At 50.7% G+C, this 24139-nt stretch overlaps 1 protein-coding gene across 2 annotated transcripts; it reads right to left on the bottom strand.

The window, feature by feature from the left end:
- Positions 1–4389: 4389 nt before the first annotated feature.
- LOC105856163 (sodium-dependent phosphate transport protein 2B-like) lies at positions 4390–18794 on the bottom strand. Of its 2 annotated transcripts, none has more exons than XM_076001149.1 (12): positions 18547–18794; positions 18322–18446; positions 17197–17325; positions 15351–15494; positions 14083–14194; positions 12038–12233; positions 11263–11358; positions 10632–10752; positions 9283–9450; positions 8130–8246; positions 7911–8035; positions 4390–6830 (listed from the first exon to the last, which is right to left on the bottom strand). In XM_076001149.1, exons 1-12 carry the CDS (start codon positions 18645–18647, stop codon positions 6243–6245), a joined length of 2022 nt encoding a protein of 673 aa, XP_075857264.1. In that variant the 5' UTR covers positions 18648–18794; the 3' UTR covers positions 4390–6242. The 2 variants fall into 2 exon arrangements, with proteins under 2 accessions (XP_075857264.1, XP_075857263.1); XM_076001148.1 differs by having other exon boundaries at positions 18322–18456; positions 18551–18793.
- Between the last annotated feature and the right edge of the window lie 5345 nt (positions 18795–24139).

Below are 24139 nucleotides of genomic sequence, written 5' to 3'. Positions count from 1 at the left end.
CTCTCAGCCCTAGATATTTAGGAAGTGACTTTCCCGCCTTGACATATGATGTGTCCCACATGTATGTCACTCGGTTGTGAGATGCAAGGACCACGCCACTCCTGAGGATGAGGGAGCTGGCCTAGGGGCCGGCACAGAAAGTGGTGGACGTTCCTTTGGGTAAGACTGAGTCCTGTGCCCTTTGTCCTTCATGCCTGGCCTGTTCCACCACCTGTCTGTCCCTAAGCCTCTCCTGCCAGAACTCCTTGAAACTTCAACTCCTGCACGTCTGCCCTGCTTTCATAACCTGAGCACCTTAGGGTCAGTGAGTCACAAGGCAGCACACTCCCTGGTCAGAGTGTTGGGCTCAGGGTTCTGATGCTGTCATGCTGGGGCCGCCAGCTAAGTTCTCAGAAGCTGCAGCATCTTTATCTATGCAGTGGAGATAGCTCCTACCTTCCAGGCTGTGCTGAGTCAGTGAGGTGTGGCAGGGACACCCTATCTGGGGGGCTCAGCTGCAGTCCCAGAAGTGGGAAAGGGCGATGGTCCACCTTCCCAGAGCCCCCACAGCAGTCACAATCTGGGCCCCCCGGGATCTGACTGGTAAGTTCGGGAGAAGAGACTGAGCACGCTCAGCTTGGGGACCGGCCCACCCACGGGTCTCATTTGTGCCCGTCTGCTGTGGCACCTCGGGGCAGGCCCCACTCCCAGGGAGAGGCCAGCAGCCTTCACCCCTGCCTGGGACTGGTAAGAAAATTGGTTTAATTCAAGGGGAAATAGTGAGTAAGCTCCCCCACCCCCATTCCCTGGCAAATCTGAAAGCTACATCTTATAATGCAATCAGCTTCCTTAGTAACAGAATGGACATTTTCATCTCCATTGGTCTGTCTTTTATGTCTTACTTTACAATCGATTCCAAATTCTGTAAGGAAAGAAAGAGATGTTATCGACTGACTTCCTAAGACTCCAACAAAGCGAAAAATGCAAAACTACAATCTCAGCACTAACAGGCAGGTCCCAGAACACCCTTGGGATCCTGTGTAATTCGTCTGAGCCAAATAGGAAGGCTTACTTTTACTCTACGGCGGCATAATTTATGCTGAACTCACAGGCCACGGGTCAGCTAGCGCCTGAGAGGGCTGGCTCCTTCTGCTCGCGGGAGCTAGTGATTGAACCATGCACACTGGTGGACCTGCACATCCGCTCCTCCACTCCGGGCAGGAGACAGGGGTTTATTCTTGGAATTAACCCAAGGAGGCGAGGTAAGAAGGGCAAGGGATAAGCAATGAGGTGAAGAAAACACATCGGACTGAAGCCAAAGTCTACACTTTGAAGAGCTGGGCTCTTTATCAGTTATCTTGTGCTGGGGTGACAAACTCCAAAACTTAGTGCCTTTTATTTAATCACTATTTTTTTTCTTTCAATTTACTCAATTTTTCTTTCAATTTACATCCCGATTTGGGATGGGCTTCTCTGGGCTGTTCTGCTGGTCTCACCTGGCAGGCAGGGGCTGGACGCTATGAGATGGTCTCATTTGCACATCTGGTGGTGCTGCCTGTCTGCTGGGCCTGCCTCCCCTCATGGTCTCTTGGCCCCAAGATTCTGGAGGACAGAAGAGCAACACCTTCCATGCACCAGGGCAGTGGCATTCAGATAAGCAATCCAGTGTGAGATTAAAATGCATTTTCACACACGCATGGGCTCTTTATTTCCTTTGTACCCTTTTGTGAGGAGTCAAATTAGAGAAGGAAAAAAAGAAAGAAAAAGAGAGAGAAAGGAAGGAAAAAAAGAGAGAAAGAGAGAGTGAGAGAAAAGGTGGAAGCGAGAGGAAGAAAGAGAATAGAGGGAGGGAGGAAGTGAAGGAAAGAAAGAAAATGAAAGAAGAGAGAAACTAAAAGGTTATTAGATACTTTGGGCTGGGCAAGGTGGCTCATGCCTGTAATCTTAGCACTCTGGGAGGCTGAGGTGGGTGGATTATTTGAGCTCAGGATTTCGAGACCAGCCTGAGCAAGAGTGAGATCCCCATCTCTACTAAAAATAGAAAGAAATTACTTGGACAGCTAAAAATATATAGAAAAAATTAGCCAGGCATGATGGTGCATGCCTGTAGTCCCAGCTACTCAGGAGGCTGAGGCAGGAGGATCTCTTGAGCCCAGGAGTTTGAGGTTGCTGTGAGGCAGGCTGATGTCACAGCACTCTAGCCCAAGCAACAGAGTGAGACTCTGTCTCACAAAAATAAAAAGGTTATTAGACACTTTGGAGCAATTGAGGAAAAACATTTATAGGTACGTGATGAAGACAATAGGCAATGATGAAAACAATTAAAGAAATAAAATAATGTTGGTGCACTACTTAGTTCTGCAGTTTATCACATTTATATAATAATGTAAATATTGACTATCGGTTTGAAGAATGCGTGATTAGTAGTGGTGGCGTGGTGAGAGCTAAACCCAAAACAGGTCCATGGCTGCATTAAGAAGCCACTAAAATCATATAATAAGCATGCTACGAAATACCAGAAGAAAGCACCGTAGGAAATGGAAAGGATCACTTCAAGAGGGGCAGATATGAGTTTGGGGAGGACGGAGCACATGGCAATGTTGTTTGTTATAAACTCTCTAGAGCTATTTGATTTTCAACTTTGACAAAAATAAGCCATTTAAAGCAACACTCACCATGGGTTGGGACTAGAATGTGAGCCTCTCTCCAGAAGAGAAGAGCAATGATTTGTTTCCAAAATGCTGAGTGTTCTTTGCATCTTGTCCTCCTGTGGCTTCTAAGCCCAGTGTTCAGACCACCCCCAGGTCCCATGATGCCTGTCCCATTCATCCCCATAATAAATCCAAGGCCAGTGCTGGCCTGCTTCTGTGGCTGACAGCAGCCTCCCGGACTTGGCATTTCACTTTGGAAACACTCAAAGAAAACTGCAAACAAGCGTGGGAAGTGTATCTTGTACAACTGCCATGCATGCTCATCCCCTATATTCTGAGGCGTAACCATATGCCAGGCACTTACAGTAAACCCACCTTGGGCTAAATATTTACATACATTACTTCACTTTCATAGTCACAGGAAGACAAGTGTTACTGTCCCATACTCCAGATGAAGAAATTGATATTGAGAAAGTAACTGAGAGAGCCAGGTGTGGAACCAGCTCTGCAAGTGATCCCAAGGACAAATTCACCTTTGGTCCGCAATCCTAACTCGGCCCTAAGCACGGCTGGCCTAAAAAGAGGTGCTACCAGCTTACAGCCCGTCTCCAAGCATTTCTTATTTAAAATCAACTCTCCCTTAACATGTTATTCTTCTGACTAGCGTGGAGTATAGGCAGGACACTGGCAGCACCAAAAGGCCATGCTTTGCATTCCAATCAGAATATTCTAATGTAGCAAAAAGGCAACAGCATTCCAAAAAACAAGGCCCTCTAAGGACCCCTATCCTGTCTTTTCTCATTCATGTAACTTCCCTCTATTAGCCAACGACTTAGGTTGAGAATGATGATATGGAAAGAAAGAATGATCCATATAGTTTATTTTCCTTTTAGTTCTTTACTCATCAGTAAGGCAGAGAGTACTGGTGAAATGTGCACATAAAGAAGTGAAATCATTTGGTCAAAGCAGAAGAAAAATAATTAAAATAAAGGGAAAAAAAGTGAAATCAGGCGGGGGGGGGGTGGCTCTTGCCTGAAATCCTAGCATTTTTGGGAGGCCAAGGCAGGATTGCTTGAGGTCAGGAGTTCAAGATTAGCCTGAACAAAAGCAAGACCCCTGTCTCTACAAAAATAGAAAAATTAGCCAGGCATGGTGGCGCATGCCTGTGGTCCCAGCTACTTGGGAGGCTGAGGCAGCAGGATCGCTTGAGCCCAGGAGTTTGCCGTTGCTGTGAGCTAGGCTGACGCCACGGCACTCTACCCGGATTGATAGAGACCCTGTCTCAAAAGAAGTGAAATCAACAACTGAATTAGTTTTGTGCCATGTTCCCACTGTTCTGGTAGGAACAAAATATATGTACGAGCTACAAAATAAGAGTTATATAATTTGAATCATTCCATCTATGCGTTTAGAGCTCTGGTTTGCATTTAAAGCTGGCATTGCGAAATATAAAGATGAGATGTAAAATTCATAATGGCGTTTAAATTTTAACTTTACCTAGAACAGCATTCGAAAGAAAATTCCCATGACAAGTCAAGAGAGAAACGGAAAGAAAGGAAAGCTTTGCACTTCTCCTACCTACACAGACACTTTTCCCCGGCTGTTTGAACACAGGACCCCACAAGTTACGTAGCTGACCCTGGTGAAGGGTCGTGCTGCTAAGCGAGGGAAGAGACCTCACGTTTTTAGGAAGTGGACCCACTGAGCTCCCCATCGCCCCGTAATTGAAAGCAACACACTCCTTTGGGGGTTTGATTATCTTTATTTCTCCCTTCCCATAACCAGTACAAAAATACAATCAACACAAGTACACGAAAAAAAAAAGAACACAAGTACACGGATTCAATTTGTAAAAATCATCGGAGTGCAGAGATGGCCAGAGCCCCCGCCCGGGTTTAACTTACGTATTTACAGAGTGTGTGGCGAGGGCGTGGCCGCAGAGCGTATCTAAAAGGCAGTATCACAAAATATACAAAGGTGGCCTTCCGTTACATTTCATAGAAGAACGATGACTTACTTCCAAATGACAGCACTATCAGCACAAATCACCTGATCCTTTCCCATATAACTTAGGTAAAATGCTGTACAGGTGCGTGACTATAAATATAAAGCATAAATGGCTCTGTCTGGGAAAGGGCATCTACCTGGGGTGGGGGTGTCCAGGGAGGGCTCAGCCTGGTGTCCCAACCTGTTAAGAAGATGGGGAAGCTGGCAAGGGAGGCAGGAGGGGACGGGGTCACGGAGCGTGTTGGCACCAACTGCCCTGTCCTCTACAAGGTGAAGGTGCTGGCCCTGGCCGGGGGACTCGGGATGGCTGGGGTCAGTAGCAGTGGTGTCACTAGGACAGGGGCTCTAGAAGGCACAGAGCAGGCATCTGGGTTGAGCGGGAGCACACCCCTTTGACTCTCGGGCATGTGCGGCCCATTACACGGGAAGGTCCCTGGGCAGGTCACCCGGCCCTGGCTTCCTCCCCTGGGAAAAGTCTGGAGCTTTAAGGCACGGAAAGGGCAGAAAGCCAAAGCTCTACTACGGGAAAACGGAAAAATGTCTGGGAAGAGGTTCCAGTGGATGGGTGAATGGAAGGAAGGAAGTTGAGCACTCTGTCTGACCTAGGAAGTCGTGCTGCGGGGAAGAGAGGCGGCAGGGAGGGCGGGGGACCTGTTCCGCCCACAGACATGTCCCGGGGTTCCAGTGAGCCGTGCCTGGGAGGGGCCTGGAGAACTTGCAGGGCTCATCCTAAAAGCTCCAACAGGATGGCTCTACCTGACAAACAAACGATAGTCAATATGGCTTCTGTATTCACGAAATTAATAAGAGCCCGGGGCTCTTTGGGCAGATAACCGTCTTCCCCAAATGCCGACCATCCCTACCCCTGTCCTCCATCTGGCCAGCTCAGGAGCAGGACCATCCTCTCCCTCTTACGAAGACAGGAGTGAGCCGAAGTGGATCCTGAGCCTCTCTCTGTAGCTCAGCTGCGGCTTCCATCCCGGACACTTGAGGACAGACACTGCAGGTGAACTGCTTGGACTCATATCCCTGCCCAGGGGAGGAAACCCTGATGGGGGGTGGGTGGGGCACTGGGCAGTGGGAAAGGCCCACACCTGCGGTTGCCAAGTTTCCAAACCATTACACGATGTCCCCTAACCCAGGCTGGTCTGGGGCAAGGATGTTGGGGGCAGCCAGACTTTGATAGAGAGAGAGACGCCTGAGCTGTGTGCACATACCCACCTACACACTCACATCCACCTCTGAGAACCTTCCATACATCCTCCCTTGGGCCTTTTCCTTCCGAAAGGACAGTTTAGGTTTGAAAAATAGGTCCTATGGACCAACCCAGTTATGTGCAGGAGCAGACGTGATCATCCGTCCAGCCGTTCACTGTCTAATTCTCCTTCAGGCTTGTCTGCCCTCCTGGGAGTGGAAACCCGAGGGACTAGAGGCTGAGATAAAACCACCCCGGGGCTGACATGCTGGGCCAGCAGGAAGGAGCTAGGTCTGGTGCCAACTCCACTTAATGGGGACGGGATCTCCTGGAGGTGGTGGAAGGTGGGCAGAACGGGGAGGGAGCAGAGCTGCGGGACCCGAGGTCCTTCCCCGACCCCCGGGCTCCCCCTACAAGGCAGTGCTGCTGGACACGACCTCTGGGCCTGGGGCATTGCCTTGGGCCTTGACCTCTTCCTGGGCCTCTCTGCTCATGGCTTCGTTATCAAAGGCCTTGGGGGCCTTTATGGGGAAGCCCTGCCCATCCTGCCCCTCCTCCAGGGCCTCGCAGACCCTGGGGCAGCCACACAGGAGGCAGCAGCAGCAGCGCCTCTGGCAGAGGCTGGTGGCCGAGGAGATGAGGTTGTCCCAGGGCTTCAGCGAGTGCATCCACAGGGGCAGGAAGTTCCAGTTCTGGAGCGATTTGGGCAGGACTCGGGGGCAGCGGGACTGCAGGAGCCCGAGGCCCAGCACCAGGAGGAGGACGAGGATGATGGGGACCCCCACGCCCACCAGCACCGGCCAGCCGGCCAGTGAGAGGCCGAACACTGCCAGCGGTATTAAGAAGAAGAAGAAGATCAGATAGAGGACGGCGAACCAGCGGTACTTGGCAGAGATGTTGCCCAGGCCTTTGGCCAGGCGGATGGGCAGGCGAGTGAACGGGATGGGGTACCACAGCAAGACGCCCGAGACATTGAAGAAAAAGTGGCACAGCGCAATCTGCAAGGCAAGAGGGAGGGTGGGTCAGGGTCTTGTGCCTGAGTTGGACTGGGGCGGGGGTCAGGCCAGCTAGCAAGCGTCCCCACGGGACACTTCTGTGTCTTTATGGATCTGCCCAGGAGGACCTGTAGCCCCTGCGGACCTACTGGTGTCCAGGAGGCGGGGTGGGGGCGCAGGGGGAGACCGGGCGGAATCCCATCTCAGAGGCCAAGGGCCTGCCATCCAGTAGGCCCAGTCTAACAAGGGATATGCTCACTGCTGCCCAGGCCTAGGCAGAGCTGCTAAGAGCTGGAGGGGCAGAAAGAAAAGCTTATAGGGTCACTGCTTTCTTGGCTTCATTCTAAAAAGGGTAGCGAGAAGGGAAGCTGGGCTCCAGCTACTAAAAATAAAAGCACCAAGCATGTCTAGAGTGTTTGCTACATGCAAGGTACTTTATGTGAATTATTTAAATCCTCAAAAACACCCTGTGCAGAGCCAACCCTCATTCCTTCACATATGAGAGGACGGAGGGGCGACGTGGTTAAGCTCGGTCCCCAGAGTCACACAGGCGGGAGGTGGTAGAGGTGCGATTCAGATCCCCGTATGGATGCTGAGGTTAGGGCACCTGTGGAAAGTCACTTGGTATACAAATGGTGGGATAAGGATTCAATCCCAAGGTCTTATCCAAAGTCACCTTGTTGAGCCGGGCAAGGCAGGTCCCCCGGATTCCTTTAGCCGCCAGGCCCTTGGCACAGGTGACCTCTGCCTGCTCCCCAGGCAGGAGCACCCCCAGGCATCGCTGAGAAGCTGGGGGGTGCCCTCTGCGCTTCCTACACTCTCTTTCTGTGTCTTATCACGTGACCACCCCACCTTTGTGGAAGGGCAGCCAGTGTGCAGGTCTGCCTGCCTCTCTCAGAACGGCTTTGCCTGTGCTCGTGCCGAGCTGCTCGAATCTGTCTCCCTGTGGCTTCTCCTCCGCACCTAGCTCCACTGTTTGGACACGAGGGAAACGGCTGGCTCTTGTCAGAAGCTGGTTTGCAAGACCAGGGATGGGGGCGGTTCCCACCCGCAGGCAGCCCCTGCCCCGCGCCACGTCCTGACCTGGAGCGCGCTCCTCAGCGTGTTGCCCGGGCTGGCTAGGGCGGCCAGGATGGCGGTGGTGGTGGTGCCAATGTTGGAGCCCAGCGTGAGCGGATACGCCCTCTCAACGCTGATCACACCGATACCTGCAGGAAAGCACAAGGCACGTGGCATCAGCCCCAGAGATGAGAAGAAATGGCAACGGATGCCAGGGGATGAAGCCAGGGAGAAGAAACTCACCAATGAGCGGGGTCATGGCGGACGTGAACACAGAGCTGCTCTGCACGATGAAGGTCATGCCTGCCCCCACGATGATGGCCAGGTAGCCAGTCACCCAGGCGAAGGGAAAGGGGAAATCTGGAAGACAAGGGGAGAAGAGACCTCAATGCCTCTGGGTAAGGCAGGGGCTGGAGGTGCAGCTGGCACCTCCAGGGGACCCCGGGACGGCGACAGGGCTAGAGCGTGAGGTTGTGGAGACACCTCCCCACTCCATACGTGGTCTGAGATGGCAGGTTGGACTTTTAGAATCCAGTCTTTCATCCTGCATACACAGATGGTGAAACCAAGAATGCAGGTGAGCATTGGGAAGACAAAAGTGCAGATTCCCTGGAGGTCAGGTAGAATCAGGGGACCCACCACCCCACAAAGCACCTAGAGTGCTTAGCCCTCACTTCCTCCCTGCTCTGGTCACCCATCGCTTCACACCTTCCGCCATCCCTCCACTTCACGAACATGGAGTCGGGGCAGCTTGGAACAACCCTCCCAAGCCAGCCCTCCGCCCCACCGCACCTCATCAGTGCCCCGTACCCACAGGCACCCAGAGTCGCTCAGCTCGCCCTCAAGACATCCCAGGATGCAGAATTTTATTGAGTTTCCCAGGGTGCTGGTATCATGGGCTCGGGGTGCTCTCACGGGCCAGGACGCCGTGCTTGGCAGGAGCTGCTCCTGGCCAGTGGGGCCTCCTCGGCTGACTCAGGGTGCGGATGTATTTATCCAGACCTCACTGTCTTCTATAGAGTGGAGGGAAGTGGGGACAAAGAATGGACACCTCCTATCCTCTTCCTAAGGGGTCCTCACAGACCCAGGAAAGTCCTGCCAGGAAGGGCTTTGGGAAACCTAACTCTTGGCAACCTGGGTCTTGGGCTGGCTGTTTCTCAGGACCTTGCCACCATGCAGCAGGGGCTTGTGCCTGCTCCCCAGATCCCCCTCAGGACTCCAAGAAAAACTCCCAGGATGAGTGACACCTCAACTTCTGCAGCTGATCAGATCTGACAGAGAAACTCCATGCAGAGGCTCCTGCGAGATGAGCATCCAAGGGTTCCTCTGCAGCCCGTGACCATTCCTCCAGGTGATGCCATCCCTCAATTCCCCGAATTGGGGGCAGTGCACCTACCAGTGTTGAGAGTCTTCTTGATGGCAGAGGCGACCTGCCCTTTGAGCACTGAGACCAGAAGCTTGACAATCACAATCAGGCAGCTGCAGAGGATCAGCAGGGAGATTATGAGCAGAATGATGCCCAGAGCGAAGTCCGGGAGGTTGAAATTCACAAAGATATGCTGGCCTGAGAGATCATGGGAGCCTTGTTAGAAGGGTGTAGAGCCACGGCAGCTACAGATTGTGGTTTTACTCCCCAACACCCTTCCCTCTCCTACTAATAGATCTTGGTCATTGGCTCAATCCCTGGCAGCCCAAAGTAAAGATGTGCCTTCAATCTTCTATGCAGCTATGTGTCACCCCTGAGACTATGTTCTGGCCAGGGGGAGCTTGTGAGGCTGGATGATGAGCTGAGGTCGTTAAAATCACACAGCTAGTCAGGGGCAGACCCAGGCATCCAGCCCAGTTCTTCTACCTCTAAAGCCCATGCTCTTCTCTATGCATGATACCGTCAAGGTGTTTGAGGAGCAGGATGGGCAAGTCAGAGTAAGGAATATTGCTAATCGTAAAACAAAACTCTTGTTTTTCAAAATCCTACTATGTCCCTATGATAATTCCAGCAAGCCCTGGTTAATTAATGAATGCATTACACCTAAAACATGGAAGGTGATTAAGTCCTATTGGGTAAAGTACACCTGGAGTATCAAGGTACACCTCTCAGAATTAATGCCAGGAAGGTGGACAGGGAGAGAGAATTATATATATATATATATATATATATATATATATATATATATATATATATATAAGATTATATAAGGAATAATTAGAAGAACTAAGGCCTTCGGGTTGGAAAAGATTCCCGGAGCAAAATCATAGCTTCTTAAAAGAATCAGAGCCTCATGTAGGCTCCCAGCTTTGTTCAGTGCTGCAGCCCAGGGCCTTGAATGGGGCTTGCTGTGCGGTGGGGACTCGCTGTGTCTGCTGAACACATCTGTCCTATATGTCCCACGCCTCCCTTCAAATCTGGCTGTCATCTCCCACTGGGCCTGTCTGCATGGTCAAACCTCCCAGAGGTTTTGAGAAAGGGACACTGAGGCACACGGAGTGAGTACTCTGGACTGTAGAGTTCTGAGGTGGCATGGAGTTGCCAGAGGAACTGGCTTCAAGTCCTGGCTCTGCCCCTTCCTACGGGACCTTGGGGCTGTCCCCAGTCCCTGTGAAGGCATGCCACGCGTTGCCTGATGTAGGCTCGGTGCTCAGTGACTGTCACTGTCCTTTCTTTCCGGGCCGGGGCCACACAGGTAGGAGATGCCATCCCACACCCCAGTCCCCGCCCCGGTGGCCAGTCTGGAGAGTCCCACTCACACTTGGCAAGGTTCTCTGTGTAGGTCATGTTCTTCGTGGTCCACGTGTGGTCGCCATCCGTCCAACAGAGCAAAGGGGAGGTGCAGTTCTCAGGTGAAGGGACAGTGACGTTCATCTGCGTCTGGATGACAAACGTGACAAATGTCCACAACACTGGCTCTGGCAGGCGATGGGGTGGGGGAGGGCAGGGGAGACACCACACACACTGGCGTGTGCAGCGGCTCCCTCGTAGTGTGTCTCTTCTCCCTGGGGACTCGTTACTCATCTTTAAACTGGGATCATATACAGCACATGATTAGAAGTAAAAAAAAATAAATAAATAAAAAAATAAACTGGGATCAGAGCGACAGCCAGGAATCCCCCTTCTCCAAGAGACATGGAAATAGGACAAGGCTGGAATGATGTCTCCACAGGGTGGAACGGGGCAAGGGGCCTCTGTCTGTCCTACTGTGAGCATATCCCGCATTCAAGGACTCATTTTCTAAAGGAATCTCACTGCGCAGTTCTGATTTTTCTGGGGCCACGCATTTTTCTTTCCCCTGACTTTTTATTTGCTCACCTTGAATGCAAGATTTTGCTTAAAGTTCAGATGCAAGGGTTTACCTGCACACCAGTATTCCTGAACACTCACCACGGTGGTAACAGTTTTGCACCATATCTTGATCAGACTCTTGTTTTTGGCTGCTTCATCATTCATTGCAATTTGGTTGATAACTTTTTTATCCAGCTGAGGAAAGCAACAGACAGAAAACAGTCAAGTCAGCTTGTCCTCAGAACTCATTTGGGGCAGAGATGCAGGGGGCTGGGGTGAGCGGGCTCCTGCGGAGGTGAGGGGGCTCCCACTGCATCTGCACCCCCACGGTGGAGCATGGTGCCTAGACCTTAACGGTGCAGGACAAATGAATGACTGTGTCACCAAAGCACTGCTACCTAGGAAGCAGGCAGAAGGTATTTGCCGGATGACTGAAAGACAGAAAACCAGAAGGTAAAAGTGGATGCACAAGGTCCCCAAGGCAGCATCCACAAAGCTTTCTTTCATTTTGACCATGCAGACAGGCCCAGTGAGCAGGTGGGTGAGATGGCTCCTGGCAGGAAAGGGAAGTGTCCTCCCTGTTGGCCAGCAGTGGGAAGCCACTTGATCATGAGTAAGCCCCTGGTGTTGAGGACAGTCGTGGGAACAAAGTGGCCCCAAGGCTCCAGTTGTTGGAAGCACTCCCAAACCAACAAAAAGGCCCTTCATTGTTGTCAAGGAAACAAAGGCAATTACACTGTCAAGTGTCCCTAGAGGTCTGCTCCGGTGCCGCAGAGCAGTGTCTGCAGACCCTGCCGGCCTCTATCAGCGCAGAGGGGTGGGAGATGCACGGGTAGGACGTTGGTGGCTTTCCCTCTCGCAGGAGCCGGGGTACCTGGATAATGAGCTTTGTGAAGGGATCCGTGATGACTTTGAGAAGGGCCGGGGCATCTTCTCCATTCTGGAAGTGGAAGGTGTCCAACACGAGGCTGGTCAGGATCTCCAGGTAGTTGGTGGCAGCCTCCAGGGGCAGGAGCACCAACACGGACAGCCAGTTGAAGAAGTCGTGGACGGTGGCTCCTGCAAAGGCCCTGCAGAGAGGGGACCCCACAGCCGGGTCAGTGGGCAAGTGCGTGGGCACCAGTGGAGGTGGATCATTCCTTGTGCCATCGGCCACCACCTGCTAGGGTCAGCCATGTGGGCGCCCATGTGCACAGCTCCCATCTGTGTTCTCTCACAGCAATCCCCGGTGGGAGCGCCATGACTATTCCCATTCCACAGATGCGGAACCCGAGGGGAACAAGCAGGTAACGGCTGGAATTATGAGCTGAGCAACTGCTGTGTTGAAGAATCACATCTCTTAGGCTGGACAAGGTGGCCCATGCCTATAATCCCAGCAATTTGGGAGGCCGAGGAGGGAGGACCACTTGAGGCCAGGAGTTCCAGATCAGCCTGGGCAACACAGTGAGACCCTGTCACTACCAAAATAAAAATTAGCTGAGTGTAGTGTTACGTGCCTCTAGTCATAGCTACACAGGAGGCTGAGGCAGGAGGATCACTTGAGTTTGAGGCTGCACTGAGCTATGATGATGCAACTGCACTCTAGCCCAGGGGACAGAGGAACACCCTGTGTCAGAAAAAAAAAGAAAAAGACAAAGACAAAAAAGGCTACTTTTGAATCACGTGTATTGAAGGCAACCTGCCTTGAATGTAAGGTAACAATGAAAACCCTCTATGCAAATGAAGTCTCAACCTTTTTTCTAAGATCTGGAGAGTCTTATGAAATGCATGAATAGTCTGTATAGGAAACAAGGCAAATATACACCTCTCTTTGCATCTATCTGAGGAGGTCCAAAGGTTCCTCCGCAGGTACATCCTATCTCCAGATTAAGAAACTCTGCTACAGACTTTTTTGCCCCCTCCCTCAATGATAAAGGTTTCCTTCAAAAAAATCTGCATGTCAAAAGATACCCTAAACCAAGAAGAACATGGGACTGGAACAGATAGAAGAAGCTAATAAATATGTGGGGAGATGCTTAACTTCACTAGTAATAAAAGACATTTGCAATGTATTTACTTATATACATTTTCACTTATCATATTAGCTAATATTTATTTTTTAAAGTATTTGTATTCTTCCTAGAGAGAATGACTTAAGACACTTTCAAACACTGCTGGTATCATGTAAAATGATACAAATATTTGTTAGTAGTTTGTCAAAGTGTTTTTAAAGCCTCGCGTGAGAGTAATTATTGTTCTAGGAAGGTAAGGGGCCTGCCTGAGCCACAGGGAGTCGCGTCCCATACATAGCCAAGCTGGGAACTGCTTCCGTATTTAATAATTTCTGGAAAGAGCCCATCACAGTAGGGAAGAGGCCAGGAAATGTACCTAATTTTCACCTTAATCTTTTTGGAAAGAGTTTCCAATAGCCAATCTGCTCTATTTTCAGCTTTTAAGCGCACATGACAACTCCATTTTGCCTTTTATTGGTATGTAAGTGAAGAACAAAGAAAATAATGGCACAGGTTGTACAAGCCAAGAGTGGAAGGTGTAATAAGTTGTAATTGTTTATGGCTAAGGAAAAACAATAAATCCTACCCTAACTCGCCTTGTTTCAACTCCACCACCCAACAGGTGAGTTTCTAGCCCTGGCTGCGTGCCAGGCACTCTGCTGAACACCTAGGTACGTGCTTGTATCATCTTGAGCACAGCACAGTGGTGACAAGTATCATCACTAACCCGCTGTGCAGATCAGGGAGCTGGGTTTCATGTGGTGGGAAGTATGTGATTCAATCCTAGCTGCATCCCCTGTGGCTAGTTCTAGGCGCTCCAGTGTGAGCGTGTCAAGCGTGTTCTCACCAGCTAGTTACAGGCAGTTACAACAGCATGGCCGAACACCGCGGGCCTGATCGAGCACAGGCTGGTTTCTGAGCCTCCTACCTTCTGAACTCGCTCCGGTCTCCCACCTGCATGAATGCCACGATGGTGTTGGTGATCGAGGTCCCAATGTTGGCGCCCATGATGATGGGGACGGCAGCCCGCACGGTGAGCACTAGAGGGTGGAAAAGAACCATTAGCAAGTCTAGGGAGGCAGCCTGGCCACCTTCCCACATGGCCCAGGGCAGGCTAGACTCACTCATGCTGGTAATCACCCAAAGCAGCAGTTCTTATCCTGTCTGGGGTCATGCACCTCACTGTGATAAAACTTAGGGTATGTACCATAGAAATACACGTGTGTGCAAGAAAAAAAAAAATATTCCTGCACGCAATTTCAGATATCCACAGACCCCTGAACACCTCAGTTTCCAATGGCCTCAGTTTAAAAGTGCCTTTCTAAATTCCTCTCCACACCCTATCAGAAACGTAAGGCCAGCTTCAAGTAGACCAGGAAGCAGTCAATGTTTCAGGACTTAGGTGGATGAGCTCCAGGGCTCACATGTACAGTCAAGTCAGTTGTGCACAGCACAAAGTCTCATCTATAAGGAAACGTCATTTACCTGCCAGACATTAAACACCTGTTTATTTATTAGGCCAAGTATAACTCTTTTTCTAATAAAATTGGTATCTTGCCACAATTCTTGGACATATGCAAGTAAAATATTTTGAAGATGAAATATCTTTTTCTAATTGAACCCAGAGAGTCTAGTTAATTTTTTGCTAAAATGTTGGCTTGGGATGAAAAATATTCAGTTCAAACTGGTTCCCTTCAGAGGGTCTATACAACTTAACCAGAGCAAGGATCGGGCAGGTACAAGTTTGAGTGCTACCTCTCCAAGCTCAGTTGTCCCCAAGCCCATGTGCTATGTGATTAGATGTCTTTATTCTTCACACTGAGTGACCCTGTCCAACAGACTTTCTTGCAATGATGCAAATGTTCCTCTATAGCTACATGGTACTGTGTAGCAGCTGCCAGCCACATGTGGCCCTTGAGCACTGGGAATGCAGCTAGTGCAACTGATGAGCTGATTTTTATATTTTAAATTTAAATCAATTAAGGTTCAATGAAATTAAATAGTCATATATGGCCAATGGCTCCTAGGCTGGACAGCACAGGTCTAGAGAATTCAGAACTGAGTCCTCAAGCATCACGGTGCATTTCCAGATCCAGCCAAATGCAAACAGGAAGCTGCCTGGGGTCCAGAGTGGAGCACACTGGAGCTGGCCCAGGCAGGCAGACAGTGGGCGTGTCAGAGCAAATCCAGACTCACTCGAGGAGGCCACCATGCTGACGACGATGGACGTGGAGGTGCTGGAGCTCTGTACGAGGACAGTCACCAGCAATCCGATCACCATCCCCGCCACAGGGTTGGACATGACAGAGTTGTTGCTAAAGAACTGTCCGGCCACCTTTCCTGAAAAACAAACCGATGGCCACGTGACTGGGGCGGTCAGGTGGGAGCTGAGGAAACAGCAGCCCCATGGAGGCTGGCTGGCTTCAGCCTGGGGACCCCGGCCCCCGCCCTGCTGCCACCTATGGGACTGTGCTTCCTTGTGCTTCTGCCCAGCTCGGCCTCTCTGACCTCCTCCCCTGCCCACCACCAGCCCCTGGCTGCTCTTGCCCCTTCACCCTGCACCCCGCACCCTCCCCTCCTTGAACCTCTCCCTACATCAGCAAGCCCTTCTCCAGCCTTCTGTGACCATGAACCTGGCCTCAACTCTGTCCTGCGCTCAGGGGGTGCCAGTGAGCCACTATGCCCTAATTCCTCTGCCTCTGGGATATATTCCCAATTCAGAGGATTTATCCTCCAACAGTGAGTCTTCTCATCCCCCAGCCAAGCCCCAGCCTCTGGGCCCACCCATCTATTCTCCAATCCATAAAGAAGGCAGAGGCCCAGAGAACACACCTGACTTGCCTGAGATGGTCGGAGAGCAAAGTCCCTTGCTGACCCTGCCATGGACCAGGAGGCCCAGAGTTTGCCCCTCGTGCCCCAGCAGGAACTCCCACTCTCCCCAACGCTTCCGGGCCACAAAGATAGGTCTCAGGAGAGGCACCAAGCAGGTACAGGAATCTTCAGACTATTGTGTCTCCCAGATATGAGACTGGATCCTACCACGCTAATTCCCGGCTGTGACTCTCAGGGCCACTGAGTGATCCCTGAGCCGCAGTCCTCCCCTGCGCAATGGGAGGCTTCGGGAAGGCGTGTCAGTGAGAGGACCCTGGGAAAGCTCACACTCGGTAGGCACTCAGAGTTGCTGTGGTCACCCAGTGCAGTCTGAAGGCCACCGTGCACATGGTGACCTCACTCCTGGGGGCCACTCACTGCATAGACACACTCAGTCCTAAGAGCTGGAGGCAACTGCAATGAATACAGAGTCCCCTAGTCTGGGGACCCCTGTCCATTCTCCAGCAGGAACCAAGCTCTTATTTCTGATTCTGCTTTGGCTTGAGCCTGCTCTCCTACTCCACAAACCCCCCTGATGGGGAGAGGCCCTAGACAGCAGGGACCCCTCAGTAAGTCTTATGTCAAACAGCATCCTGCTTGGGGTGTGTGGACAAATGGCTTGGAATAGGCTCCAGCCCTGGCTCCCAGCCTAGGCCATGTGAGCCCAGGCCTCCATTTTCTCTTCTATAAAATGAGAGACATAGGTCGGGCACAGAAGCTCATGTCTGTAACCCAGCACTCTGGGAGTGCCAAGGCGGGTGGATTGCTTGAGGTCAGGAGTCCTAGACCAGCCTGAGCAAGAGTGAGACCCTGTCTTTACAAAAAATAGAAAAATTAGCCGGGCATGGTGGCACACACCTGTAGTCCCAGCTACTCAGGAGGGTGAAGCAGGAGGATCACTTGAGCCCAGGAGTTTGGGGCTACAGGGAGCTAAGATGACACCACTGCACTCTAGCCAGGGCAACGGAGTGAGACTCTGCCTCAAAAATAAATTAATTAATTAACTTAGAAAGTGGGAGACGTAGACTTCCTAAGATGATCCGAAGTGGGCTCCAGTCCTAAAACACTCAGGAGGCTGCAGCTGGAGAAGGCTTTGCTGACTTTTTCTGGAACCAAACTGAATCATAGGACCCCTCAGCCCCGGCCCCTGTGCCTTCCATCCCATCGCTACCTCCAAGCAGCTGGAACGCGCTGCTGAGGACGTCCAAGGAGCACACGAAGAAGTAGAGAAACCCCAGGAGCAACAGGAATTTCCCGATCCCTTGGAAGACGCAGATGATCTTCCCTTTGGTGTCTCTCTCTGTGGGGGAGAGGAGAGGGGGCAGGAAGGCGTTTAGTGTCTGAAACTCTGAGGTTTGGCAGTGAGCTCGGCCGTCCCCCCTCCCAGCCTGGAGGCTGCAGGCTCTTCTGTCTCCGTGCTCAGAGACGGACGCGTCACTGCTGCGGGCCTCCAGCAGTCACCACTGTGGCCCATTTAGCTGCCACCCTGGTGAGGCGTCTCTAAGGGATCCCCAAGTGGCAGGAGGGGCTCCATGTGGCCTGGGACACAGAAAAGCAGATGGGGCTCCGTGCTGGGCAGAACCGCAGTGCCACTGAGCCGGCCGTTGAGAGCGCAGGCCGCCTGCTGCGTGCAGGGTCGGAGCTAATGGCTCTCCAAAGCACCCTCTGAACAGCACTGAGTGTTTTCTAGAGTGAGCTGCACAGTAGCTATCACAGCCTCAATTTGCGGACGGCTCGGGCCCACAGACATCCTGAGATGCTGCGTCCTTGACTGCTCATTTCTCCACTTACTCTCATCTCTTTTATCTTTTTTTTCTTATTTCTTACCATTTCCATCATCCTGAACCACTTACTTTCAAAACAGTCTCTCCTCCCTCCCTTTCTCCTCCCACCTCCTTCCCTCTAGCTGTCTGCTGCAGACAGACCTGGAGCCCTGCGGACGCCAGGGAAAGAGCAGAGTGTTGGGCACTCGGCCCTACTGTGCGTCGTGTTTGGGGGCGGGGACCCCTCCAAGGAGCTCTTTGAGAGCGGGGCCTCGTCTGAGGACCAGCATATCCACGGCACTGTCCCCCATACCGGGAACCTGGTCTGCCTTGGTTATAACTGCAGAGCCGGCGCAGTTGTTGAAAGGAAGGACAAAAGATTCCCTGTTCACTGCCTTGCTCTGTGACTCTAACCCTCCACCACGGGGCTGGCATCCTCGCCAGGATGAGGAGGGATGGCCAGGGTGACAGGAAGGAGGCGATGTGGAACAGGCAGTGCCCCTCCCACCTGCCCTGGCGGGCCTCACTCTTACCTGACCACTTGACCCCAGTGTCCCGGAGCTCAGGCAGGTCCCAGGGGTCATCCACCTCCGTGGGCTCCTCTATCAGCGTGGCCATGGAGTAGGACGGCAGGAGTTCGATCTTGGTGACAGGGGTCCTGGTGTCATCTGCCCACACAAGCAACAGAAGCCATGAAGAATCAGACCTGAGACTCCCAGGCCCTTTGGGAGGCCGGACTAGGACCGGGCGAGGGGTACTCACTTTTGTCGGTGCCTTTGTCACCAGTGGGGGGCTGCTGACCCACGGCCTCTGTGATGGGATTGGGCTGAGCGTTGTCCAACTCGGGCCATGGAGCCATGTACTGTGGAGGGAAAGCAGCTTAGAGCAGCAGCCGCGGAACGAGGGTGCGCCCCATTGCCGTGAGAGAGAGAAGCTCGGGAGGGGAGTGACAGGAAGGGCAAGGAGCCATGCCTACGCCTTCTGATGTGTAGTCTGGCACGCCACAGTTTACTCTTGAGGTTCTCCCTCAGCCGCTCACCCGAGATGTCACTGCAGCAAACCACTGAGATAACCCAACCGCAAATCTACGCAAAACCCCCTCCAGTGGCCTCAACATACCCGTACAACTTAATGCATCTGCTCCTGCACATCCTACCTGCTTTCCCTACCACCAGGCTATTGTGTAGAAAGCATGACTCATTGGATCTGGTTTAAAACCCAGCAGTGCTACTTCTGAGTGGGTGTGTGTGGGCCTGAGCACACAGGGTCAGTTTCCCATCTATAAAAAGGCAACGATTCTTTGTATAATACCTCGCAGGGTTATGAGATTATAGGTGACATGAGATTAATGGTGAGATTAAAGGTCTGGAAAGTGACTGCCATCAAGCACGCATCCCATAAATAGTAGCAATTATTACTGTGCCATGCTGCCTGGATTAATGACCCTTTGTTGGAACCACATTCTTTCCAGACTTCTGTAAAGATCTTATAACCCATTTCTCCACAAAGCCTCTCTCAGTCCTGTGGCTCTGGACACCCTTGACAGTCCAGTTCTGGCAGCCCTTGCGCTCTGACACACATGAGCCAAAGCAGTCCAGAGGACTAGAATGAGCAATTCCCAGAAAAATAAATACAAATGGCTAAATGCCTATTAAAAATAAGAGCTCTCAGCCTCATTAGCAACCCAAGATATGCAAGTTAAAACAGTGACAAATTATCAAAGAAGCCAAAAAGAAAAAAAGTTTAAAGTATGATATGCCATGCTGGAGAAGATATTGTAAGATAAGCAATGCTGGACGCTCTGGAAAACAACTGGCAGAATGTCTCAAGTGCCTTACTTTTATCACACATTTTTGACCCAGTAATTCCACTTCTAGGAATTAGGAATCTAGGAATATTTACTCTCAGAACATCAGAAACATCTGACTTGCTCTAATCACCTCTTCCCAAAGAGCCTCCTAGAACTGAGTCTCTGTGACTCCCTTCCTCTTTTTCTTAAATACCTATTTCCAGCTCACCAGTATGCAGGCCCTACAAGCAAGGGGGCTTTGTCCTGTTCCTCACTACATCCTTGGGGTCTCCTCCTGGCACTGTAGTAAAATGCACGATACATACTTATTGATAAAATGAATGTGATATAGACCAAAAAGACATTTGCTGCTATCATTTATAGAGTTGAAAGATTAAAAAATAGGGAAATGATCACACTACTGTGGTACATCTAGGCAGCGTATTAGCAGGCCATTAAAAAGGTCCCAGTGACTCAGTGAAACACAGAAAAACGCCTTAGATAAACTGAATAAAAGGTGCTTGTTGTCCCATTCACAGCATTATCTCAACAAGACCCAGAAACGTTCTGTGGGGTTCACAGTGGGACAGTGGGTCATAGTTTTCTGCTAACATTTCCAAATTCTTAAAAGAGTCTCTTAGAAAAGATGCAGCTCAACCCTCCAATGGGAAAGGCAAGGGGGTTCAGGGCCGGCTATGCTGCTTCTGCTCCTCGTATTGACAAAGCCGGCGGTTAGGGTGGCTGATTCCGTGAGTCCCCCTCACGGTTTTAAAAATCGAATGGTGTGGGGGAGAAATGTACAGTGAAGAGCGTAGGCTCTGTTATACCACCGAGTTTGAAGCCCCTGGAAGCCAGTAAGTTCGAGCTGCTTCCTGGCTCCGTCACGTAAATGTTAGCCTTTAGCCCAGTGAACACATACATATTGCCCGCTGAGGGCTACATGTGTTTATCATCACCACGTTACTGACGAGCAAACTGAGGCACAAAGACACTAAGTACCTTGCCCAAGGTCACGCAGGGAGTGGTTTAAACCCAGCTGGTCTGGCTCCAGCACCTGTGCTTTCAACTAAAATCTACCTTCTCTGTCACCATCTTTAGAATTTAGTTTCCTACAGGAAAACCCTCCAGAATAAGCCGAACTTTTTAAGTGGCATGAGAATGTTTAACCAATTCTGTGATAACCTCTTAAAATAGAGGACACACATTTTTCTGCTGGGACCAAAGTGAACTTAACAACCTCCCAGTGACCTATGATCACTTTACAAAATCCAGTGACAATCCCAAAATTCCTTAAGCTGTTTTTCTGTCCTAAATGGACCCAAGGAGCTATGCTGTTGTTAAATTGTGTGTGTGTGTGTGTGTGTGTGTGTGTGTGTCCTTTTCCCGCTTTTCTTCCTGCATAGCGTTAGCAGTTAGGCCTTTCATGGGCACTTGAGTTATCGCTACAACTCTATGTGCCAATAACTTCGCCTCTTTTATTTTTATCATCATCATCATCATCATCTAGCATCAGTATTATTTTGCTATTTCTAATCTGTTGTGGATCCAGAAGAAGTTCCTCATTTACTCATTCAAGCAAGTCATTAAAACTGTGAGTGGAGTAAGTAAGCCTTAGAGGTCTAGTGTGTCTATTCATCTTTTATTTTCTTTGGCTGCCTGGATTTAATAACATCTGCTTTGGATCATCAGAAACATTTTCTTACTACCTAGTGCTGGGCTTCGTTCTAAACAGTTGAGGCCACTGGCACTAAACTCCCACTTCACAAGGACGTCCCATGATGGAGGCCTGGGGCAACCCACATGGAGCAGCTCTCACTCCCAGCCTCAGAGCCTGGGTCCTGGCGGGGCGTCCAGTGCAGAGAAGAGCAGCTGCCTCTGCTAGTCCAGCCTTTCTGCCTCCTCTCTGCTTGGAACATTCTCCTCCCAGGTTTTCACAGGGACCCTCCTTACCAGCCGGGTCTTAAGAGAGCTTCGCTGAGCATTTCCCTGCCCCCAGCCACCGTCTCCCTGTTTATTAGCCTCATAAGTTAGAGTGTGATCTCTTTTTCAACAACAGACCTCCAAAGAAATGGTTTCTTCCTGGGCCTGAGGGACTGGGATTTGGGGTCCAAATTACTGTGATATTATCTACTGTTTCCACTTAAACAGTTTTAACCACGAGAACTTAAAGACTATATAACTTTTGATCACATTATTTAAGATTATTTCGTAATGACAGTAAATAACTAAACAAAATTGAAAGGGAGCACGACGTAAAGAGAAGGGAGAACTCACAGGTCTGTACTTAATTCCGAGAGCCATCCAGGCTGGAACCTCAGTGCCGTCCTCTGTTGGGTCCGGGTCCACCAGGCCTGGGGAGGTGCTAAAGGAAGACACGAGTGACTCTGAAGCACCTGCCACACACAGATCTCCCGACAGCCTTGAGGGCGCCTCGTGTTCCCACCATGGACGACCACCAAAGAAAGACCAGTTACAGACACAATGTGGGTGGAGTTATGAAAAAAGGTAGGGGTGTGAGTGTGTGTGTGTGTGAGTGTGTGTGAGTGAGTGTGAGTGAGTGTGTGTGAGTGTGAGTGTGTGTGAGTGTGAGTGTGTGTGTGAGTGTGTGTGAGTGAGTGTGTGTGAGTGTGTGTGTGAGTGTGTGTGTGAGTGTGTGTGAGTGTGAGTGAGTGTGTGTGTGAGTGTGAGTGAGTGTGTGAGTGTGTGTGTGAGTGTGTGTGTGAGTGAGTGTGTGTGTGAGTGTGTGTGTGAGTGTGCTGTCTGTACAGGCAAAGCTGGCTGTGTGACAACAGTGCTTGAGAATGGTCTTCCCCGCTGCCTTAGCTCCTAGAGTGCCTAACGCCCCACCCTAAAATGTTTTGTATATAGATGCTGATAAAGGTAACGCTTACGGTGGTGTGCAACTGGAAACGAATGAATGTGTAACAACTTCAAACTTCACAACTCTTTTCCCATTGACATATTATAATGCTGTAATACAAGCTAAACAAGGTGTTTACTATTTCATAAATACATAATAAAATCCTCACATCGAGCCAACCATGAGCCAGTGGGGTACCACTGAAAAAGCAGAGGATAACTATAGGTTTTACTCAGATATAAAAAAAAGATAAAAAACAGTAGAGGACATATCCCTTAACAGGGAAAACTGGGGGTAAGATTTTTATTGTTATGGATATATTCATATACACACTATTTTTAGAATCAGAAAAAATATTCGAAACTACTCAGTCATCCATTTACTTCTGCCACTTATGAGTTTAGACAAACCATTTAATCTGAGCCTCCTTTCTCACCTGTTAAATGGGGGCAATATTCAGACCTGCCTCACCCAACTCATAGGCAATGAAAATTTTGTAAGATAAAATAAGGAAAGGGCTTTGTAACTGAAAAGCTACATGAATATGTGATAGTAGGACTCCATCAATGTATATATGCACACACAGTATACATGCATACACTCGATACACGTATGCACACATACAGTGATGTTAAACATGTAGAACACACGGTGATCCCCATCCCCCATATAATTTCTAGGAGTGCACCTCCGTGTACTGAAACATGCAGCAGTGACAGTTTGAGGGGACGCGTGGCCTGTACCAGGACAGTCTTGTCCTCCCTCTGCCTACTGACTCTGCGGGCCGTCAGCCCACCCCCTGCACTACCACCTCACTCTTCTTGCCACAAAAACAGGGGCCTCTCACACAGTTTCCTTCTTAAGAGAGCTGTGATTTCTAGGATTCCAGCAGCCTAGGGAGATTTGGCCTCCCCAAAGCTGCCTGCCTTCCCCTTGCCCCTCCCAGGGCCCTGCCCCTGGCAGTGGGGCGAGGGGAGAGGGGCAGGGAGGGAAGTGTCTTTAGACAGCAGCAGCTCAGCGCCAGCCCAGGCTAGCAGGTGGGAACAGATAAGGGTCGGAGCAGGCGGGCAGACACTGCTCAGGCTCACATGGGCAGCGCGTGGGGACACAGAGGGGCTCCGGGTTAATCTGGGGAGGAAACGCCCTGTCCGGGGTAGAAACTACTCAGCTCCAGTTGTTGCATAAGATTTGGTCTTTTGCTGTCGAATCTTTGGACTCTTCTGGAAAAGCCAGGTATCCAGCTTTTTATGTCCAATTTTACCATTAAAACAATACTGGTAGGCTTCTATGACTTGCTCTATGTAAGAAAAGTATTAAAAGAGAGAGAGAGAGAGAGAGAGAGAGAGAGAGAGAGAGAGAGAGAGAGAGAGAGAGAGTGAGGAGAGAAATGGGGAGGACAAAGAAACCAGGTCTGGGGACTGCCAATCCTCATCCGGACCCTCCACATATTCTCCAGTGTTGGACGCTGGCCCAGTGCCCTGTCTACCCACACAGACGGCTTGTCCGTAGGGCCCTCACTCAGGTGCCCCGCCCTTCATGGGGGCTGGAGTCCTTTGCCAAGTCTAAGGGCAGAGAGAGTCCACGAGGAGCTGGTGTTGACGCCCTCCCTGGGAGATGGCTGTGCTGTGAGTAAGGCACCCAGGAGCCCAGGCTCCCCTTCTCTCCCGTAACTCAGCACCCCACTCTGAGTCACCCGGCCTGG

Source organism: Microcebus murinus, chromosome 3 (genome assembly GCF_040939455.1).
Source record: "Microcebus murinus isolate Inina chromosome 3, M.murinus_Inina_mat1.0, whole genome shotgun sequence".
Taxonomy (NCBI): Eukaryota; Metazoa; Chordata; class Mammalia; order Primates; family Cheirogaleidae; genus Microcebus; species Microcebus murinus.
Note: the sequence above shows the minus strand (reverse complement) of the source record. Positions and strands in the feature narration are given on the sequence as shown.